Consider the following 19,616-nt stretch of genomic DNA (forward strand, 5'->3'; position numbering starts at 1 on the left):
CCGGGAATCACTCCAGCGTCCCTTGAGTGAAGCGTCGCTCCTCTGGGATTACAACTCTGCTCCGCACCCGTACAACATGATCAGAAAGGCGTAAATTCTCATTTGTCACTCGGTTAGTGCAGTGTTTCCCAACCCTGGTCCTCGGGCCCCCCCTGTCCTGCATGTTTAGATGCTACCCTGCTTCAGCACACCGCGATACAGCACACCGCGATACAAGTATCGCGGTGTGCTGTATCGCGGGTCTCTGTTGGTGACCTGTGTCACCAACAGAGTTTTGCAGACCTTGATGACACGCTAATTAGGACCATTAATTAGAATCAAGTGTGTTGGTGCAGGGAAACATCAAAAACATGCAGGATAGGGGGGGCTCGAGGACCAGGGACCAGGGTTGGGAAAAGGGTTGGGCCACCCATAGGTAGTGTTTTCCTCACCTGGATCGTTAGTGCTAAGCCATGTCACCAGTCCACTTACTGTGTGTGTGTGTGTGTGGGCGTGCGAGTGTATGCACATGTGTATGAATGTGAGTGAGGGTGTGTGTATGTGTGGGGGGTGGGGTCGTATGGGATGTTTTAAATTGTACTTTTGATTGTTATTTTATTTTTGTATGTAAAGCACCATGAGTTGCACTTACACTGCATGAGTTGGTGCTATACAAATAAATAAAGTTTAAAGTTTAAAGTTTAAACACTGGGTTAGTGGATGGGCCCGCAGGGTTGGGCAATCCTGGTCCTCGGGGGCTGGTGTCCTGCATGTTTTAGATGTTTCCCTGCTTTAACACACCTGATTCTAATCAATGGTCACACAGCCGTGTTTATCGGGGTTTGTTGAAGCAGGGAAACATAATATACAGGACAGTGGTACTCGAGGACCAGGGTTGGGAAACACTGACTTAAAGGAGCATGAGGCTCCTTTTAAGAAATGAGACTCTCTAGCGCCACCCTTCACCACGACGGCCGTTGGGGGTACTGCAGCCAACAGCAAAGCCGGCACAGGAGAACGGGGAGAACGTGCATGCAGCGTCATGTGACGTCACATCCGCAGGACAGCGCGGGAAATTTGGGACCGAATTGCAGCACATTTTGCAGCACACAGCCTGTTCAAGGCAACGGAAAGATACGATAGAGGAATCATTCTTTTTGGTTTGGAACGCTTCATCTGACATTATTACTAGAAAACTTAAAACGTATACAAATTTTTTTCATAAATCCTGCCTCAATCCTGCCTCAAGCTCCTTTAAAACATGCAGGACGGTGGCCAACGAGGACAGCCCTTGAGGAGCTCTGGTGTAGGCGAATCACCACTCCATCGCAGGGACACGTATCAACTCATGAGGCAACTTAAATATTGAAATAAACCTGACGATGAAGCCGTGGACCCTTGTAGAAACACTGACTCGCACTCACCTTGATTCTGCAGGTGTATTTCTGTCTCAGCTGCTCCAGGAAGCCGCTGTCAAGCTGCAGATCAGTGCTTTCATCTGCCATATCTGTCTGCAGGGACAGAGTTCCCATGATCCTCTCACTGTGGGGGTAAAACAACACACCATTCACATTAAGGTGCAGGCACTAGGAATTATAGGAGGGGTGTCAAACTAACACACTCAGGGACAGATGTCCCTGCAGCACAAAACATTCAGGACAGAGGTCCTCAAGGACCAGGGTTGAAGACCCATGAATTAATGTATTGAAAGATGTTAGGCTTCATGAAAATGCAGACATGAATATCTGCACACAAATACACACAACAAATGACTTTATTTACCATATTTCTTTGATTTATGAAAAGAATCTGCTTCAGCGTACTAAACTGTGATACTCCTTATACATCATCTGTGTGAAATGTAGGCATGGCCTGATTTAAACATCTCCAGTTTGCCCTCAGGGGAAAGTTAGGCTTCTTTTTTATCAGATCAGCTGTTTATTTTTGGTCTCCCAAGAGCTTTTGAAAGCTCAGTTATTGGTTTGGCGTGGCCTGATTTAAGAAAACGTCAGCAGTGCTGTTTCCTTTTACATGCCTTCCTCATCTCCTGCTGCAGTCCAGCATGTAGCTTCAGCTGCCTTTCAAACATCTCTGCACCCGCCATAAATGCATGACGGAGGTTGAGATTCGTTTTAGGTGGTCCCTATATGCTGGAGACAATCCTGACAGTCACATCTAGCAGATGAACGTGCATCCTGCAATTACCTTGACGTTACTTTGCACTTGTCACCTACCCAAACTGTTTTACAGACCTACAGCACACCCAGAGTGCGAAATACGAGGGGGTTCGGGGGGGTCGGATCCCCCCGATTAACCCTTGAGCCCCCCTGAAGGACTCAAAAGCCAAATTTAGGGGGGGTCTCAATGTTGTCAAAAAAAAAAAAAAATTAGGCTATATAATATATGATAATTTGATTGTCACTAATGGTCAATTAAATATGTTTAAGAGATCGCCATATCAAGTATTCACAATTCAAAACTTTTATTGGTTTAACACAAGTCCTGCACCTGTATGTATGCAAATTAGCCATGCGCGCCAGCACCGTGCAATGACTCGGCCGGCAACAAATATGTACGCGATGCGCACAGGCGCGTCCTGCTCTGCGCCGAGTCTGCGCCCACCCCGGCTGTGTGCGCGGCGCAAACCGCGTTCTAGGTGAAAGCCGTTTTGCGCCGTCTTGCGCCCTTGCCGACGCGCAAACTCAGCGGCGTGCGCCCTGATGCGCGCCGCCGACCTCGGCGGCAGACCCTGCACCTTTGCGCGGAGGCAGCACATACACAATGAATGGGAAAGCCGGCTCTATGTGAAAGTAGCTTCAGTCTTGTCACATGACAGGAGGCAAAGGATCCTTCGGACCGCTCAACAAATCATCAAAGCAGGAAACCAGCAGCCGACCTGAAGCGCACAGAGCATCTTCCCAAATAACTTCCTGGCTGAATGGTGGTGAACAAACCCCCCTCCTTACTGACCTCTTATATCTTACTGACCTCTTATATCTTACTGACCTCTTATATCGGTTGAGGATCCAGTCCAACAGAGCATACAGATCTTTTCGTTCCAACGCCTGCCGCTCCAGTTTCTTCACGTGCTGCCCAACAACTCTGTGGTAGCTCTTCACATAGGTGCTGAAAACTTTAAAGCTGCGAGGATATGACCATCGCAACTCCCTCTTCACGTTTTCCAAATCCTCCACAATGGCTTTACCCAGCAGCCCCAGATGTACGGCCAACCAGGAGGGGTTGTGCTCCTTCTGCTCCAGGTGAACACTGGTCACCTTGACCTGAACCCCTTCCCCCACGGCCTCCCTCCAGGCCTCTATCCAGCTGTCCTGCAGCCCCCCGGGCTCCCCGGCCCGCTGCTCCTCCTCCTGGATGATGCGGGCCACCGGGACCAGCAGGCCCTTGTTTCTGGCAGGAAGAGAGTTGGAGTCACGGACTATGGTGTTGATCTTCTTCCTAAGCACTCCGTAGAGAAGGTTGAGGTCTTTTTCCTTCTTGGCCAGCTCCACCGGCGAGTCCTGGAGAAACTGCTCCCGCTCCTGCTTAAACTCCCGCCGCATGGCGAGCAGGTTCAGGTGAGCCTCCTCTAGGACCTCCATTTCTATCAGGTTGTTGATCTGCATTACTGGAGACAAACAGAGCACACTGAGGAAAGCACTGAGGAGAAAGCTGTCACACTGGTTTGTACGGTGGCCGAGACCCGCCATTGCTGAAAATAAAAGTAATGCTGCAAACAGAAACAAACGCCGCTGCAAATTAAAGAAACGCTTTGCAAATAAAAGAAACGCTGCAAATAAAAACAAACGCCGCTGCAAATAAAAAAAAAACGACGCAAATAAAAAAGCCACAACGGAAGTGAATTACCAGGGACTATTTTTGCTGATGCGCCGGTGTTTTTATGTGAGAGGAGAAGAAGTAGACGAAGAGGACGTAAGTGAAAAGGAAGAAATAAGAAGAGAGAGGAATAAGAAGAACAACGAACGAGAAAATAAGTGAAAAGGTTAGTGTTCAACGTCGCTACGTGTCATTTTTAATGTGCAACACGAGTGCATCGGCAAAAATAGTCCCCGGTAATTCACTTCCGTTGTGGCTTTTTTATTTGCGTTGTTTTTTGCAGCGGGGTTTCTTTATATTTGCAGCGGCGTTTGTTTCTGTTTGCAGCATTTATTTTATTTTCAGCAATGGCGGGTCTCGGCCACCGTAGGGGTTTGAACTGAAAAAAGGACCGATTTAAGTAAAAAAAAACTTTGCAACGTAAAACGAGCTGCTATGAACAGAGCTGTAGAGACATGGTTGGCGGGGCTTTTGTCCTTTATCTCAGTTGTACTTTGTCAAAACATATCACAGACATTTTGCTAAAATATGTCAGTTTTTAAAAAAAAAGATTAAAAAAATTCAATTTAAATTAAATATAAAACATCATTGAATTAAAAAATATAGATTATGATTCAATCCTTCTATTCCATGCTCCTGTGTTAGCATTCATATGTTCACTGAAGTTCAGAGAAGAGCACACTAGAAAAAGCAGTAAACTACTGGCAACAGGGTTTGTTTTTGTCCACTTCATCACCTTTATGAACACCTTTCCTCAAAACAAGTCTGTTGCTGGGTTCCAGTTAAATGACTGTACATATTAAATGCCAGGATATTGTTCCATTTTCACATTGACTGTGGAATTTTAGCTTAATCCTGGTACTATTCCTTTTGAGCAGTAGATTATAATATTAACAGCAATGATAGTAATTCCTATGAAGTAAGAACTGTCTTTAAAGTCCCCTTGATCATCACTTTTACTGCAATAGTCAACATACACTGAACTGTCTGGTTGAAACAAAAGAACAACAAAGGCATGGAAGAGAAAACGATGTAACCCCACGCTAATTTCAAAAGGGCAGCACCAACTGAAAATTACATTAATGTATTAAAAAAAACACACATGTTCTTTTGTTACAGTTTCTTACACAAGTGTGCATTACAAACTATTTTTAACATTAAACAATCATGCACAATGCCACAGTGACAGAGAAAACAATGTCACGGTCTAGTAATGTTTAAATTAGAAACAGTACATTACTGTCAGATTTTTTGACTGCAATTTGTTACAGCGCAGGATCTTTAATCCTAACATATAAGTTTAGGACATTTTTTGTTACTTAAAACTGGGACTCCTTCACAATGAACGTTTTGTTGACCGGTGAACTTTTGAATTTACAGCAGGAACAGAAGTGTTATCCGTGGCTGCTTTTGTTGCACAAACACAGAGCTTGCATGTGCAGACGGCGTCAGAGTTGGAGAGCGTCAGGGGGATAAGGTTTCTGTTTTGAATTCTTGCCTGCAGCTTTGCGTTCAAACAAAAAACCCAACAGAGCAGAGTGCCAAAAGGAAAGTAAAAAAACAACGTGATGAAACACTGATGAGAAAGGTGGGAGCTGTGAGAATTCAGGGGATTGCCAACAGTTTCCGTAGGAGGAGTGTTATTCAAACAAACATGTAGTAGTTAAGCAGATATCATTTTAAGCTTCTTCCTGAGTCCTCGTGTTTAGTTAACTCGTATTAACCGTGCACACCGTGCACCCTTTCACGGTTTCCGTGGGAGAAACAGAGTAATAGTAGTAACTAGAAAATTTCAGGAAATTTTGATATGGGCATGCCCTACTGCCCATTCGTCCCCTCTTACTGCTTTGGTTTGGGACTGTAGTGTTTGTGTTCGGGGTGGTTCTATGTCAGTTTGAGGTGTTTATGGTTGTATTGCATTCATTCCTGTGCTCCTCGCAGGGGGTGCGGTTTAGGGTTGTTAATAAACAGTTAAAGGTTGTTCATAAACCTTTGGGGATGGGGCCATTTGGCAGGCATTTTGACTTAAAATTCATGTAAATCACAGCTTCAGTGAAATTTGAATATGTTGTAGTCCATAGCGAGGCGAGTTTTTGAAACATTTGAATCATATCCCTACGATAACCTGTTGCTTAGCAACAAGTGTCCAAATTTAAATGGATTTTTTTTAACTGAAAGTTTAATATCCTAAAAACTCTAATAATTGGCATAATGAGGTTGAAAGATCTTTTGAATGATGGAACATTTGAATGATGTCTCTATGATAAAGTTCGGCCTACCAATAAGCGTCCGATTTTCTTTCCTTTTTTTCCGCTTCTTGGCATCTAGCTTTTGACTGAGAAAAGTATTGCCCTTCGAGACACGATGGATCCACATGTGTTGATGTATGCTATGTGTAGGTGCACGTTCCGGTTCAGGATACGTTAACAAATAGGGTTTTTTTTCACCATGGTAAAAAGCCCCATCTGAATTAATTTTGGCCTGGATTTTGACATAAAATTTCCTTAAATCACAGCTTCATGAGATTGAATGAATATGTTGAAGTCCACAGCGTGCCGGGAGTCGGGAACATTTGTACGATGTCTCTACAATAACCTGTTGCCTAGCAACAAGCGTCCAAAGTAAAATGGAAATCTTTTTTAAATTGAAAATTAAATATCGCAAAAACTGTAATAATTGGCATAATGACGTGACTGTACGGTCCTTTAGTGCCAATCTGGCCGAGTGTTTGAACGTTTGAATGATGTCTCTACGATAAAGTATGGCAGAGTAAAAGGTACGAAATTTTTGCCCTTTTTTGCTTGCTAGCCGCTAGCGTTGCCACGGTAACACTTTTGACTGAGAAAAGTAATGCTCAGCGAGACACGATGGAGACGCATCCAACGATGTATGCCATGCGTGGGTGCGCGTTGCGGTTCGGGCCACATCAACGGATGAAAAAGCGTGCGGAATAATAATAATAAGCGGAAGAAAAGGGAAACTTTTTTTTTTCCATATCAGAGCGGGGTCATCCTATACACCCGCTGCTGCGCAGTGGGATTTTTGCAACTTTCGCTTTCTAGCAAAATACTAGCAACATTGCCCTTTGGGCCGTTTTGGACAATTGCAATATGGTCCTATACCACTACTTGGCATGTCCATAATAATTGTCTGAGATTGGATTCAGCAGCGTTAGGATTTTCGTAATACTTTTGTTGCTTTCCAGAAACACAGCCCATCACAGCACCACTTGAGACCCGGAAAACCCACGAGTGCTCCAGAGGTTGGAATAAAAAGGGATAATCTTTCATGGGTTGGTCCGTACCTGATAGGGGTGTGTCGGGTAGTTCTGGCAACGCGTACAACTCCTCTATCTCCTCCTGTTCCTCCTCCTCCTCCTCCTCCTCTTCCTCCTTCGTCTCCTCCACCTTCTCCACTGAGTTTTGGGAGACGGCTTGAACAGGCTCCTGCCTCCTGGCTCGATTGCTGTCCTTCTTAGAGGGGAACCTCAAGCTTCGGCGTAGGGACGCTCCTTTTTTCATCAAGGATTCACCCAGCTTGGACATATTAGGGTCTAGAAATGGAAAACCCACACTTTAATCAAAGCAGGAATAATGTGCTTCACACAAGAGTTCAGGTGGTTGTTCTCCTGCAGCTGCCAGCAGCTTCCTTTGCTGTGAACTCAGCGGTGAACATGTTCTGGGTTGTTTTCAGACCGCCAGCATCAACACAGCCATGACAGAGAACATCTGATCCACACTTCATGATTGCATAATATCAGATAAGATTGATGACATTGACCTCTTTGTCAGAGGGAACTCTGCACTTATGTAATACCCACCAGTGTTACTGAAATGTAAATGACCTGTTGTGGAACAACAGGTCATTTACTCTCCTGTTTGGTGATGTGAGACAACAGTCATCACCAGATACACTTGTGATTGTTATGAATGGTTCATTTCGGTTTATTTATGCTGTGAATAGTCAATTTATCATCAGAGTGCTCGTTTAAGCGAGATTGTCCAGTGCAGGGCCGGCCCAAGCCTCCTGGGGCCCTAAGCAAAATTAGATTTTGGGGCCCTCTATTACTGCCAATAAAACTGATTATTGATCATTCACACACCCACTATAAACTTATTTCATGTTCTTCCCTGTCATTACAAATACACTTGTAAAACTAGATGTAAGAACTTTTTGTTGTAGTTAGATTGTAATCCACAGTGATTTAGACCATGGAAGCAACAACAGATTAACAAACTTGCAGAAAAATCTTTCAATTCATATTTATCAAAGTCAGCAACTGCCCCTACTGGCCACACAGAGAAGCAACAGATAAAAGGTCAAAGGTCACAGTTGCAGCAGTGTTGTTTCCATCATCCTATCGTCAGCCTGGCAGGTTTTTACCATCTATGGTTTTTAATCTGAAATGGAGCAAATTCAGCTACAAGAGCGGGCTGGGGTTGATTTACACTTAATATTTAAAGTGATATAGTACTAAGTGTGATACTGAGTGTCATCTACAGCAGGGGTCACCAATCCTGGTCCTCGAGGGCCGGTGTCCTGAATGTTTTAGATGTTTCTCTGCTTTAACACACCTGATTCTAATTAATCCTCGTTACCAGCTTGTCATCAAAGTCTGGATAGTTCTGTTGATGACACAGCCACTTGTATCATGGTGCAATGAAGCAGGGAAACATCTAAAACCTGCAGGGACACCGGCCCTCGAGGACCAGGATTGGTGACCCCTGATCCACAGTGTAGGCCTACTAAAAGAAACAAAATAATCAAATAGATCATTTATAAACATACTGTACCTTTGATAATGTATGAATCATCACTCACACATAAAAAAATAATTGTATTTTTTATTTAATTTTTTTAACTCTTGGGGGCCCCCTAGTGGTCACAGGGCCCTAAGCAGCCGCTTAGTTCGCTTATGCCTTGGGCCGGCTCTGTCCTCTTCCATCTTTGCTTAGTGGCGTCCACCACGATGTCCACTGCAGCTGGGGAGCTAGTTTGAACACTGACATGTGCCATGAAAACACATGCAGTTTTTTTGCCAATCTCATTTACGGGAAACAGCAACAGCTCCTCTTATAAGCGGAGCAAACATTCTTTGGCATTGGATATTACAGTTTCAGTTTCCTTGAACTCGAGGCAGATATTTGAAATTGAAAGAGAGCCCTTTCCTTTTTTTGTGCTGCCTTATATGAGTGCACCTGCAACACTGGTACGACAGGTGCTACAGACCCCAGTGGACTGGAGCATTTCTGCCTACTGTACCTCCGTCTGCGTGGCCGTTACTCAGAGCTGGGTAGTAACGTGTTACATTTACTCCATTACATTTACTTTTAGGAGTAGTTTTGAATTACTATACTTTTTACTTTTACTTGAGTAGATTTGTGAAGAAGAAACTGTTCCTCTTACTCCGCTACATTAGGCTACGTTGAGCTGTTACTTTTCTTTTATCCCTTTTATCCGCGTACGCGTCAATCTCATGACATCACTGGGTGATTCTTTGGGAAAAATGTTTGTTTTTGCATGTTTTGTCACATTTACACAGACTCAAACACACACAGAGTTTCTATGAGTTCATGTTTGTTCTAGTTCTGCCTGGTTAAAAAAGAAAAGTACAAAGGCTTGACATTTTGTGTTACTTGTGCTTAATTTATTTTTTTATTCTGTTATTATTTTATTTATTTCATTATTTATTAAAGTACTTGAATTTACTTTAAGATTATTTTAATTTAAGCTATTTTTTATTTTTTATTAATTTAAATGTATTTTATTGATTTAATTTGCCTGAAGATGATTATTTTGTACTTTTGTCTGTTGGAATGGTTGTGTTAAAAAAATAAATCAGACGTTACTCAACAGTTACTCAGTACTTGAGTAGTTTTTTCACCAAGTACTTTTTTACTTTTACTCAAGTAATTATTTGGATGACTACTTTTTACTTCTACTTGAGTCATATTATTCTGAAGTAGCAGTACTTTTATTTGAGTACAATTTTTGGCTCCTCTACCCACGTCTGCAGTTACCTCCAGCTCGTCTCCCTCAGACCTCACCACTGAGCCCAGGCTTACAAGGGAACCGCGTGAACCCAAATGCTCTTCCGTGGAGGCTGTATTTACTCTATTTACAGTTAATACGGTTAATTAGTGCACACAATAGTTAAGAAATGTAAATAGAGGTTTCATCTTAGCTCTCAGCAGCCTAAAAGAGGGGATTTTGAAGATCTGTCCTGATGTTTAAAATGTGAGAGACATGAAAAGATATCACAAGTAACCATTTCGTTTCCTGACGTTGTGATATAATCCAGACACGCTAAAGGTGTTCGTTCATAGGAGCAACGAGTCCTGATGGTAACACGGGAAGTTAAAACAGCAGACAATTAATAAAAATAAATGTATAACAGAGATGAATAAGCAATCACACAAGCAAGGGGCTGTGGGTAGAGGGCTGGGGACAGCAAGGCCAGGAATTACACGTGTGAACAACGTCATCGGCCGCTTCCCACGCCACAGGATCTCTGGCGGTACAAATGCAACATGCTGAAAGTTTGTGATTTGAGATTCGTGTCGCTCAAATATTCCTCTGAGCAGATTCCACCTCTCTTCATACTGCTCACACTAAATCAAAACAGTTTAAAGAGTGCTGTCTCATATACAAAATCCGTCACAGCTTAGCTCCGCCGCCACTCTGTAGCCTTATAACATTTAGATCACCTGCAACAAGTGTCACCAGAGCGGCTGCTAGAGGGGATTGTGAGATCCCGTTCAGGAAAACTGTATTTGGTCCATCAGTTTTTACCTACAGGACGGCTAATGAGTGGAATACAATCCCTCAAAACATAAGAGAGTCCATCTCATACAACTCATTTAAGAAAAATCTAAAGAAATGGCTAATCGACAGCCAAATTTGTCGACACTAGTCCCTGATTCATGGTCTATATCAGGGGTCGGCAAACCGCGGCTCTAGAGCCACATGTGGCTCTTTAGCGCCGCCCTAGTGGCTCCTGGAGCTTTTTCAAAAATGTTTGACCTTTATCTTCCTTTTTTTTCTTCTTTTTTTCTCTTTTCTTCCTCTTTTTTTCTTCTTTTTTTCCTTTTTTCTCTTTTTTTTCTTCCTTTTTCCTTTCCTTTTTAATCTCGACATTTTGAAATTTTTCTCGAAATTTTGACTTTTTTCTCAACATTTCGACTTTTTTCACGAAATTTTGACTATTTCCCCGACATTTCGACTATTTTTCTCAACATTTCAACTTTTTTCTTGTCATTTCGAATGTTTTCTCAACATTGTGAATGTTTTCTCAACATTTCGAATGTTTTCTCGACATTTGGACATTTTTCTTGACATTTCGACTTTTTTCTCGAAGTGCATAATGAAAAAAAAAATCTTCCCCCAGTTATAACTAATATAGCTACATGCAGCATGTGCTGTCTTCATTCTAAGGCTTATACAAGACTTTAAATTTTTTGCGGGTCCAGACATATTTGTTTTTTGTGTTTTTGGTCCAATATGGCTCTTTCAACATTTTGGGTTGCCGACCCCTGCTCTATATGCTTGTTGTTGGTGTGAAATGTATTGTTTGTTGATATGAATACTGGTCTTGTTTGGTTGGGGGAAGTATATAGGTGTGTGTGTGTGTGTGTGTGTGTGTGTGTGTGTGTGTGTGTGTGTGTGTGTGTGTGTGTGTGTGGGAGGTGAGGGGTTATGTGTACTGTTGCTTTCTAAATATTGTACCTATGACATGTATTGGTTTTTACTGTAATTTGTAGCTTTTATTACTACGCCTTGTGTTCCTTCTGGCAGGGGGACTGCCAATGGAAATTAGCCTTTTGGCTACAATTCGGTGCATTTACATTTTTAAAATGTTCGTTAATGTACATTGTCCCTCTATAACAACTAAATTCAATACAATACAATACAATACACTAATGGAGGAAGAGAACTGGGACCAAAATGAACCAGTAAATATTCAACATGTGTCCTCTACAGTACTGGAGTTGAGGGGGATGAGGGGGGATGAGGGGGATGGCATCCCCCCCTGAAATAAAAACGGTCCAAATCATCCCCCCTGTAAAACTGTCATCCCTCCTTTCCATCCCTTATGTCATTTCATCAATGAATGTGGTTTTACTGCTATTTCAACATTTAGAGTCATCACCAGAAAAATAACACCAGAAAAATAACTTATTTGACAATTTTCACCTGTTTCAAGTAAATTTTCACTTGAAATAAGTAGGAAAATCTGCCAGTGGGACAAGATTTATCTTCTCATTACTAGCAAAACAATCTTGTTCCACTGGCAGATTTTTCTACTTATTTCAAGTGAAAATCTACTTGAAACAGGTGAAAATTGTTGTTTTTTCCAGTGATGAGTCTTGTTTTAAGTGTAATGAGATTTTTTTACTAAAATGAGACATTTTAACTAGAAATAAGACAAATATTCTTGTTAAGATTGTGAGTTTTTGCAGTGATCCATTTTACTTATCCTGTGAAGGACAGAGTCATATTGATAAGTTCAGAAAAGTGTTTTTTATTGTTGTGTTTTGATGTATTTGATGTAAGCCCAGTGGATATTTAAAGCTTACAGAAGGCTGCATTTAACTGCTGCTATGTCATTCCTGCAGTATTTCTGCAGGTGTTTTGGTCACTGCTATTATTTGTAATATATCATATTATTTGTAATCAGCACAAATTATCTGTCCCCATGTCATAAAATCCACCATCCCCCCTGATTTGTTTTTTACAACTCGAGTACTGGTCCTATGAACATCAATGATGGTACCTGTCTTGGAGCGAGCCAAGCCTTTGCCTTTGCCTGCACCGTCGACTTGGTCTTCCTCTGTTCTTGGAAGTAGGCCCAGAGGAGAGGTGGCCGGCGAGCCGGCACTCAGACCTATGAGGAAAACACAGAGACGAGAATAAACCAGCACAACTTTCTGAGGAAGCATTTCTTTGGGTGGAGAAGGACAGAACAGGCGCCGGGGCTTCCAGCTGAAAGCGGGCACCGCGTCCCCAGGACTCCGTTTACATGCGTGCATGCGTGCATGCGGGACTGGCTGCAGCAGACTTCGTCCTTCTGGTCACCTTCCAGACCCAGTGAAGAATGTACAGATTAACTTTTGCTGAAAAACAGAAGGCGCTGCTTCAGCAGAGCTGACATGGCGTCAAAAGGGAAAGACATCAGCAGAGTCTCTCCTCGTTTCAGCCAACAGGAAAGAAGTGACACAAGTGCACGACTAAAATAGATTATTAGTAATAAAAGCAGTTTAATTGTGTAAGATTAATTACAAGTGTTCAGTCCAAAGATCTGGGATCAGTCATATTAGTACGATAAAGATCTTTGTGGTCCATGTAACTGCCCTGGTTATCATAGTGTCATGTGTCGTGCTGTTTTGATGAATTGGTAAAAAGTGTGTTCTTAGATTATCAAGAGACGATCTAGCAATACTGAGAACATGTGACTTCCCCTGACTATGACAGAATTAGCCGGAGAGCCCTATTCTTCCCCTTCCTAACATGAATCTGAGGGACACGCCCGCTGGTCAGCGTTATGTAGGCAGGGATACTCGGGGTGATTAACCAAACTTAACCCCGCGTGCATAGAGTCAGAGCCCGCAGGTAGAAACTGGGGAGGAAGTGGCATTTTCAGAATAAACCACACAGGGAAGTGAAAGCAAACACAACTTCGCTTGACATCCCATATCAAGATCAACAGATAACTGCATTTTTTTTCTTTTTCCATTCATACTTGTGACCTCAGTAGTTGAAAGGTGGATTCCAAAAAAAAGGATAATGAAAACGACAACATATTTGACCTTTGCAAGCAGCAAGGGCAAGAGAGTGAGATCGGATCACAAGGAGCATCGAAACGCCTGTTGTTGCCCGGTGTGAACAGACATGATCGGCTTGGTTTTGGATCATGGAGGACGGATGGTAATACCAGGTCTAAAAAGGGACATCAAAGTGCAAAAGGAACTGCAAAAGCAGTACTTTTTCTGTTTCATTTTATTCTAGTTATGTACTGCCCGTCCAGGGAAAGGTTCTCATTAATCTATTCAATTTCAATTCAATTCAATTTTATTTATATAGCGTCTAATACAACAGAGTTGTCTCTAGACGCTTTCCAGAGACCCATACCCAGAACATGACCCCCGAGCAGTTATTACATAAACAATGGCAGGTAAAAACTCCCCTAGTGGGAGAAAAACCTTAAGCCAAACAGTGGCAAGGAAAAACTCCCCTTTAGGAGGGAAGAAACCTTGAGCAGGACCAGGCTCATAAGGGGGGACCCTCCTGCCGAGGGCCAGACTGGTGGGTCAGGGACGGCAACAGCCCAGCAGGCAGGTGGAAGCAGCAACGGGATGACCAGGGGTAGGGACCGCAGGCCAGCACACAGCTCCCGAAGCTCCGGCCCAATCAGCAAGTCCCAGGTTGGGGTGCAGGGTCAGGGAAAGACTTGAGGGCTAATGGATGTTTGAATAAGCAACCTGGAACATTTTGCAGCAGTATTCTCAGTCAGTACGTTTACATGAACAGAACGTTGAATTGTTGCCTTAATCCGACCGATATCAAGTTGTGTATACACCTTAGCCGGGCTGTAGTCGAACCAAACTGAAGCTCTTGAGATGGAGCTTTTAGTGCCAGATAATGAGGTCCTAATCCGAGTTATTCCGGCATGTATACCAACCCACGCTTAGCCAAGCTAGTGACGGCCCCGGGACACCCCTTCAGGAAGTGGCAACACCGCAAGAGCTACCGAGCATCGCAGAGTCGAATGCACCTCACTCAATAATCGATTGTCTTCTCATGCATGTATACTTGGATTTCTCTGAACCTCCAGTTTAATCCTCCACTAGATTGTTGCTAATAGCTTGATTTAGGTGTGCATGTAACCAGACTGAGTGACTCTCACATGTCACAGGTTTGAGCTGCTGTGATAACGTTACCGGATGGATAAACTCCTTCTGATTGGGGTTTCAGAGGAACCCAACGGACAACTAGCCCACAGTTTACCCGAGGTGACTCTCTCTGTCTCTGAACCAAACATTGAGCTACATGAATTATGAAAGAGTAATCAAGGTTACAGACGAAACTACAATTTGACCTATTTTAAATACGTTTTTATCTGTAGAAAAGTGACACGGGTATGTTTTATACAGGACCTGCACACTTGTAAAGAGAAGGCTTGTGGGAACTTTGGGGTGATATCTGATTTAGGGTGCTTTCACAACTGTCCAGTTTGGAGCAGTTGTTCCGAAACAGGGAGCGTTTCCCCCCTTAAGATCGGTTGGTTTGGTACATGTGAACACAGCAATCGCGCTCGGATGCGAGACAAAACAAGCAAGCCCAGATCACCTAGGAGAGGTGGAGTCAGCTCGCTTCCATTCCAGACCTGGAGCGGTTTGTTTGCAGTGACAACATAATCCACACAGCAACCGACACAACTCACTCATAACTGTGGTTCAACCACAGTTGAATGACACAGTTGGTTGTTGTTTTTCCCGGGGTACGGAAGAAGGAAGAGGAAACTCCTTCCGCGTTCATTTCTGACCAATGAGAGAACAGTTTGTTCATGGCATTTGTTAACAGCTTTGAACCGCTACTGGCGGCTGCCTTGTTAACACAAACGCCACAAATGAAAAAGGAAACAACTGTATCGATTTAGCCCCTGAATCGGAACAAAACAAACGGGCCACAGGTCTGAAAGCATCCTTAATGTGCTGCCCAATCAAAGTGAGAATCATGTGGTGAGGCGGCTGAGGACGGACAAATAAAGAGCCCTGATTGGAGGGGATCACTTTCTGCTTTCTGCTTTCTATAAATGTTTCATTGATCCATCCTCACATTCAACATAACAGCCTGGTTTGGTTCACTCAGCATCATCCACCGGAACAGTCTTAATTAAATATTCAAACTCAGCAATAAAATCATATGTCAGGAACAGGAACCACTCATCAACATCTACAATACTCACAAGAAAAAAGGCACACAGATCGCAATAGACACAACACACACATTGCATGGCAACTACACTCTACTACCATCAGAATCAGATACAGGTCACTCCCACTCCGGACAAAGAGAGCATCATCCAGTTTCAGTTTTCATCATCCACTTTTGTCCTCCCGCAACAAAGTTCCTAACGGAAAAATAAAGTACTTTTGAGTTTGAGTTAAGTTGAGTTTGAGGATACTCACTGGGCGATGGAGGCGGCGCTGGGCCAGACCACGGACTGCTGCTTCCCGCCTCTGCTCTGGGCGTGACCTTGGGGTCCGATCTCCGGGCCAACAGAGGGCTCCTCTCTGCGGCCCGTTGGAAGCTGGATCTGAACGTCTTCAGCATCCCGCGCTTCGGCTGCTTCTCCGTGGAATTGGTCGGCGTGTTCTCGTTGCTCCGCAGGGACACGCTGTCCCCGTCTGGGTTTTCACTGGATTTGTCCATTGTTTTAGGCGTTCAATCTATCGAACAAATTCAAACTATGATTATCACAAAAACAAAGGAAAACAAAGATAATGAAATGTTCAAATGTAAGGAGGACAGGTGGGACAGCTCTGTGCTCCACTGGTCGGTGAGCTGATGTGAGACCGCGGTTAAGCGTTTTGTGTTTATGGTCCCTGTGAGTGGCGTCAGCAGTCAGGGACATGCCGAGACGTTCTGTTTACAGACAACATGACACTTAGCGTCTGCAGCTCTAGTAACAAGCTGGTAATCCCAATCAGTCCAGGCAGCAATTCAAATCTGAACTGAAATACAAATCTTCACTTTTCCTCTGTTCCTGCTCACTTTTCAAACTCCTGATTTATTTGTTCCTCTGTTTCATCTTGTGTATCTATTTTTCTCTTGTAAGCACATTTCTGATTCTCCTGCTCTCATGCCGATAAGAGCCGAGATCATTTGTCCACAAAATCATCTCTAAGGTAAATAACGTAACAATAAGTATTTGATGGGGCTTTATATATACAGGACTGTCTCAGAAAATTTGAATATTGTGTTAAAGTTCTTTATTTTCTGTAATGCAATTTAAAAAAAAAAAAAATGTCATACATTCTGGATTCATTACAAATCAACTGAAATATTGCAAGCCTTTTATTATTTTAATATTGCTGATTATGGTTTACAGTTTAAGATTAAGATTCCCAGAATATTCTAATTTTTTGAGATAGGATATTTGAGTTTTCTTAAACTGTAATCTTAAGAAAATCACAATATTCTAATTTTCTGAGACAGTCCTGTATGCCAAAAGGATATAAATGCTTAGAAATGATAAACTTCAGATAAGATCGTTAGGTTATTAGAGTGTATGTTTCTCTTTTAATAATATTATAATATTATTTGTTCCTTTGTATTGCACCAATCATGACAACAAATTCCTTGTGTGTGTTAAACGACTTGGCAATAAACTTATTTCTGATTCTGATTCTAATTCTGATTCCCTGCTTCATTGCACCATGATACATTAACAGATGTAATTAACAGAATTGTGCAGACCTTGATGACAAGCCAATGGTGATGATTAATTAGAATCAGGTGTGTTAAAGCAGGGAAACAACTAAAACATGCAGGACACCGGCCCCCGGGGACCAGGAATGCCCAGCCCTGATCTAAAACATGCAGTGCAGGGACCCTGAGGACCAGGGTTGGGAAACACTGGTCTGAAACCTGCAGGGCACGGGTGCTCCAGCACTGGGGCTGCCAACTCCTGCCATAGAGATTCAGGTATCTCTGAACTTTAGACTCAAGATCGACATGTGTTTTTATAAACATAATGCTTTCACCGGACACTTTCCTTTCCTTTTCCACAAAGCAGTTACTGAGTAAAGGAGTTTGTCCAGTCCTACACTTCAGCCCCGTGCAGTAAGGAGGGATAGAGGTCACTCATGTCACCTCCTGGTTATACTACCTGCTGTTCTCTATTGCCTTTACTTTTTAACAACTTGTGCTTTTTATTATTTTACCTATTATCATTTTATTTCATTTTATTTGTTATTTACTGTTTAATTGTGTCTTGCTGCTTTTAATGTTGATGTAAAGCACTTTGAATTACCTTGTGTTGAATTGTGCTTTATAAATAAACTTGCCTTAACTTGCACTGATCAAACAAACGTGACACTTCAGAGCAACACTGACTCAGACTGACGGCAACAAACATATTATATCACTAAAAAAGCCTCCATTCTCCTTTAACTGTCTAATTTAAAAGTCAGATATAAAGTTCCTCCAAAGTAAATGATAGGACAGAAAGAAAAGAGAAAAGGCTGCCTTACCTGTAAACGATAGCTCAGGTGGAACAACAACAGCATGCTATCGCTCGGGGCTTTTATATGCGGCCGTGTGCCGACTCTTTCACTTTCTCTGTCAACTGTCGTCTAACCGGTTTGGGTTTAAAGGAAACATAGTCTGAGGCCAAAGCAAGGTAAAAAAAAAGTTCAAGAGGGAACTGCAGAAGGCAAGAGGATATGATCAGGAAAAAGAGGAATGTGGGTTAATGATTTAAAACACACCGAGCAGGGAGTGTCGGGACACCTGAGGTCAGATACAATCTGTTTGCTAATGACAGGTGTGTGTTTAGTCCACACGGCTTTACCTTTCATGTAAACCTGCTGGTAATTAATCGGAAATGTGCCGTTAAATAAAAGCCATTGAAGCCGAATTGGAGCAGTGGTTTTTCAGTAATAAAAGAAACCAAGTCACATATCTAAAGTAAACATTTACCTCTAAGTTTATCATTATGTCCATTCTTCATTATATATCATTCACATTATTTTCCAGGCGGAGGTAAACTTTTCTCAAACCACAGAGTTAGGAGAGAAATGCACACTGTGGTCATCAATCCAGTCATATTTATATTGAAAAAGGGAAGTGTTTTGTACAATATAGGAGCCGATGTTGACCCTTATCTGTTGAATCTTATCTGGGAGGCCGACTGCAGGGAAAGAAAATTAAACATGTCACACTTTCAGCCATATATATTCAGTTGTATCTCTAATCTGACATGCCAACCCAGAAAAGATCTAGGACAACCAAAACCCAGAGAAAAACAGGAGGGGAGCCATGTAGCACCCTATAATGTAATAATTTCCTATAATGTAATCATTTCCTGAAAATGTAGTAACACCTGAAAATGTAATAAAATTTGCACTTAACTCAATCGAAAATGTAATAAAACCCAATAATGTAATAACTTCATAATATATATTATGTATATATATATATATAAACTTCATAATGTAATAAAATACCCTGACTGATATTGTAATAACATTTTTACCGACAATGTAATACCTTATTACATTTATTGGGAATTTATTACATAGTACTCAAAGTCTGCAATTTAACCCAATAGTCATTCTGGTGTTTCAAATCCAGCGTATATAACATTCTTAGATTCTTAAAACACAAAATGTAGAACTATGGACTGAAAATGAACATATTACATTATCTGTCAAGTATTACTTTATCAGTTTTGAAAAAAAAAAGACCCACCTAAAAATGTAATAAATTCCCAATAATGTAATAAGGTATCAGTAAAAATGTTATTACAATATCAGTCAGGATATTTTATTACATTATTGGTGAAGTTATTACATTATTGGACTTTATTACATTTTCAAATGAGTTAAGAGTTAGTTTTATTACATTTTCAGGTGTTATTACATTTTCAGGAAATTATTACATTATAGGACATTATTACATTATAGGGTGCTACAATCCATCAATCTTAAACATCCGTTCCTCTTCACCGTCCTCACCTAAAGAAGAACTCAGCTAATCAGTCCGGTCATAAAAACATGAGGTGGTCCTGGTCTAAGAAC

At 42.0% G+C, this 19,616-nt stretch overlaps 1 protein-coding gene across 1 annotated transcript in view; it reads right to left on the reverse strand.

The window, feature by feature from the left end:
• The window catches only part of exoc3l4 (exocyst complex component 3-like 4), a 40,625-nt gene extending 22,391 nt beyond the window's left edge, over positions 1 to 18,234 (reverse strand). The window contains exons 1-6 of the mRNA XM_061744000.1: positions 18,069 to 18,234; positions 16,002 to 16,262; positions 12,587 to 12,697; positions 7,118 to 7,366; positions 2,986 to 3,604; positions 1,404 to 1,521 (exon numbers count right to left, since the gene is read on the reverse strand). Coding sequence (XP_061599984.1) covers positions 1,404 to 1,521; positions 2,986 to 3,604; positions 7,118 to 7,366; positions 12,587 to 12,697; positions 16,002 to 16,245 — 1,341 coding nt within the window. The 5' untranslated portion in view covers positions 16,246 to 16,262; positions 18,069 to 18,234. The remainder of the gene's footprint in view (positions 1 to 1,403; positions 1,522 to 2,985; positions 3,605 to 7,117; positions 7,367 to 12,586; positions 12,698 to 16,001; positions 16,263 to 18,068) is intronic.
• Positions 18,235 to 19,616: the final 1,382 nt, after the last annotated feature.

Source organism: Cololabis saira, chromosome 16 (genome assembly GCF_033807715.1).
Source record: "Cololabis saira isolate AMF1-May2022 chromosome 16, fColSai1.1, whole genome shotgun sequence".
NCBI classification, from domain to species: Eukaryota; Metazoa; Chordata; class Actinopteri; order Beloniformes; family Belonidae; genus Cololabis; species Cololabis saira.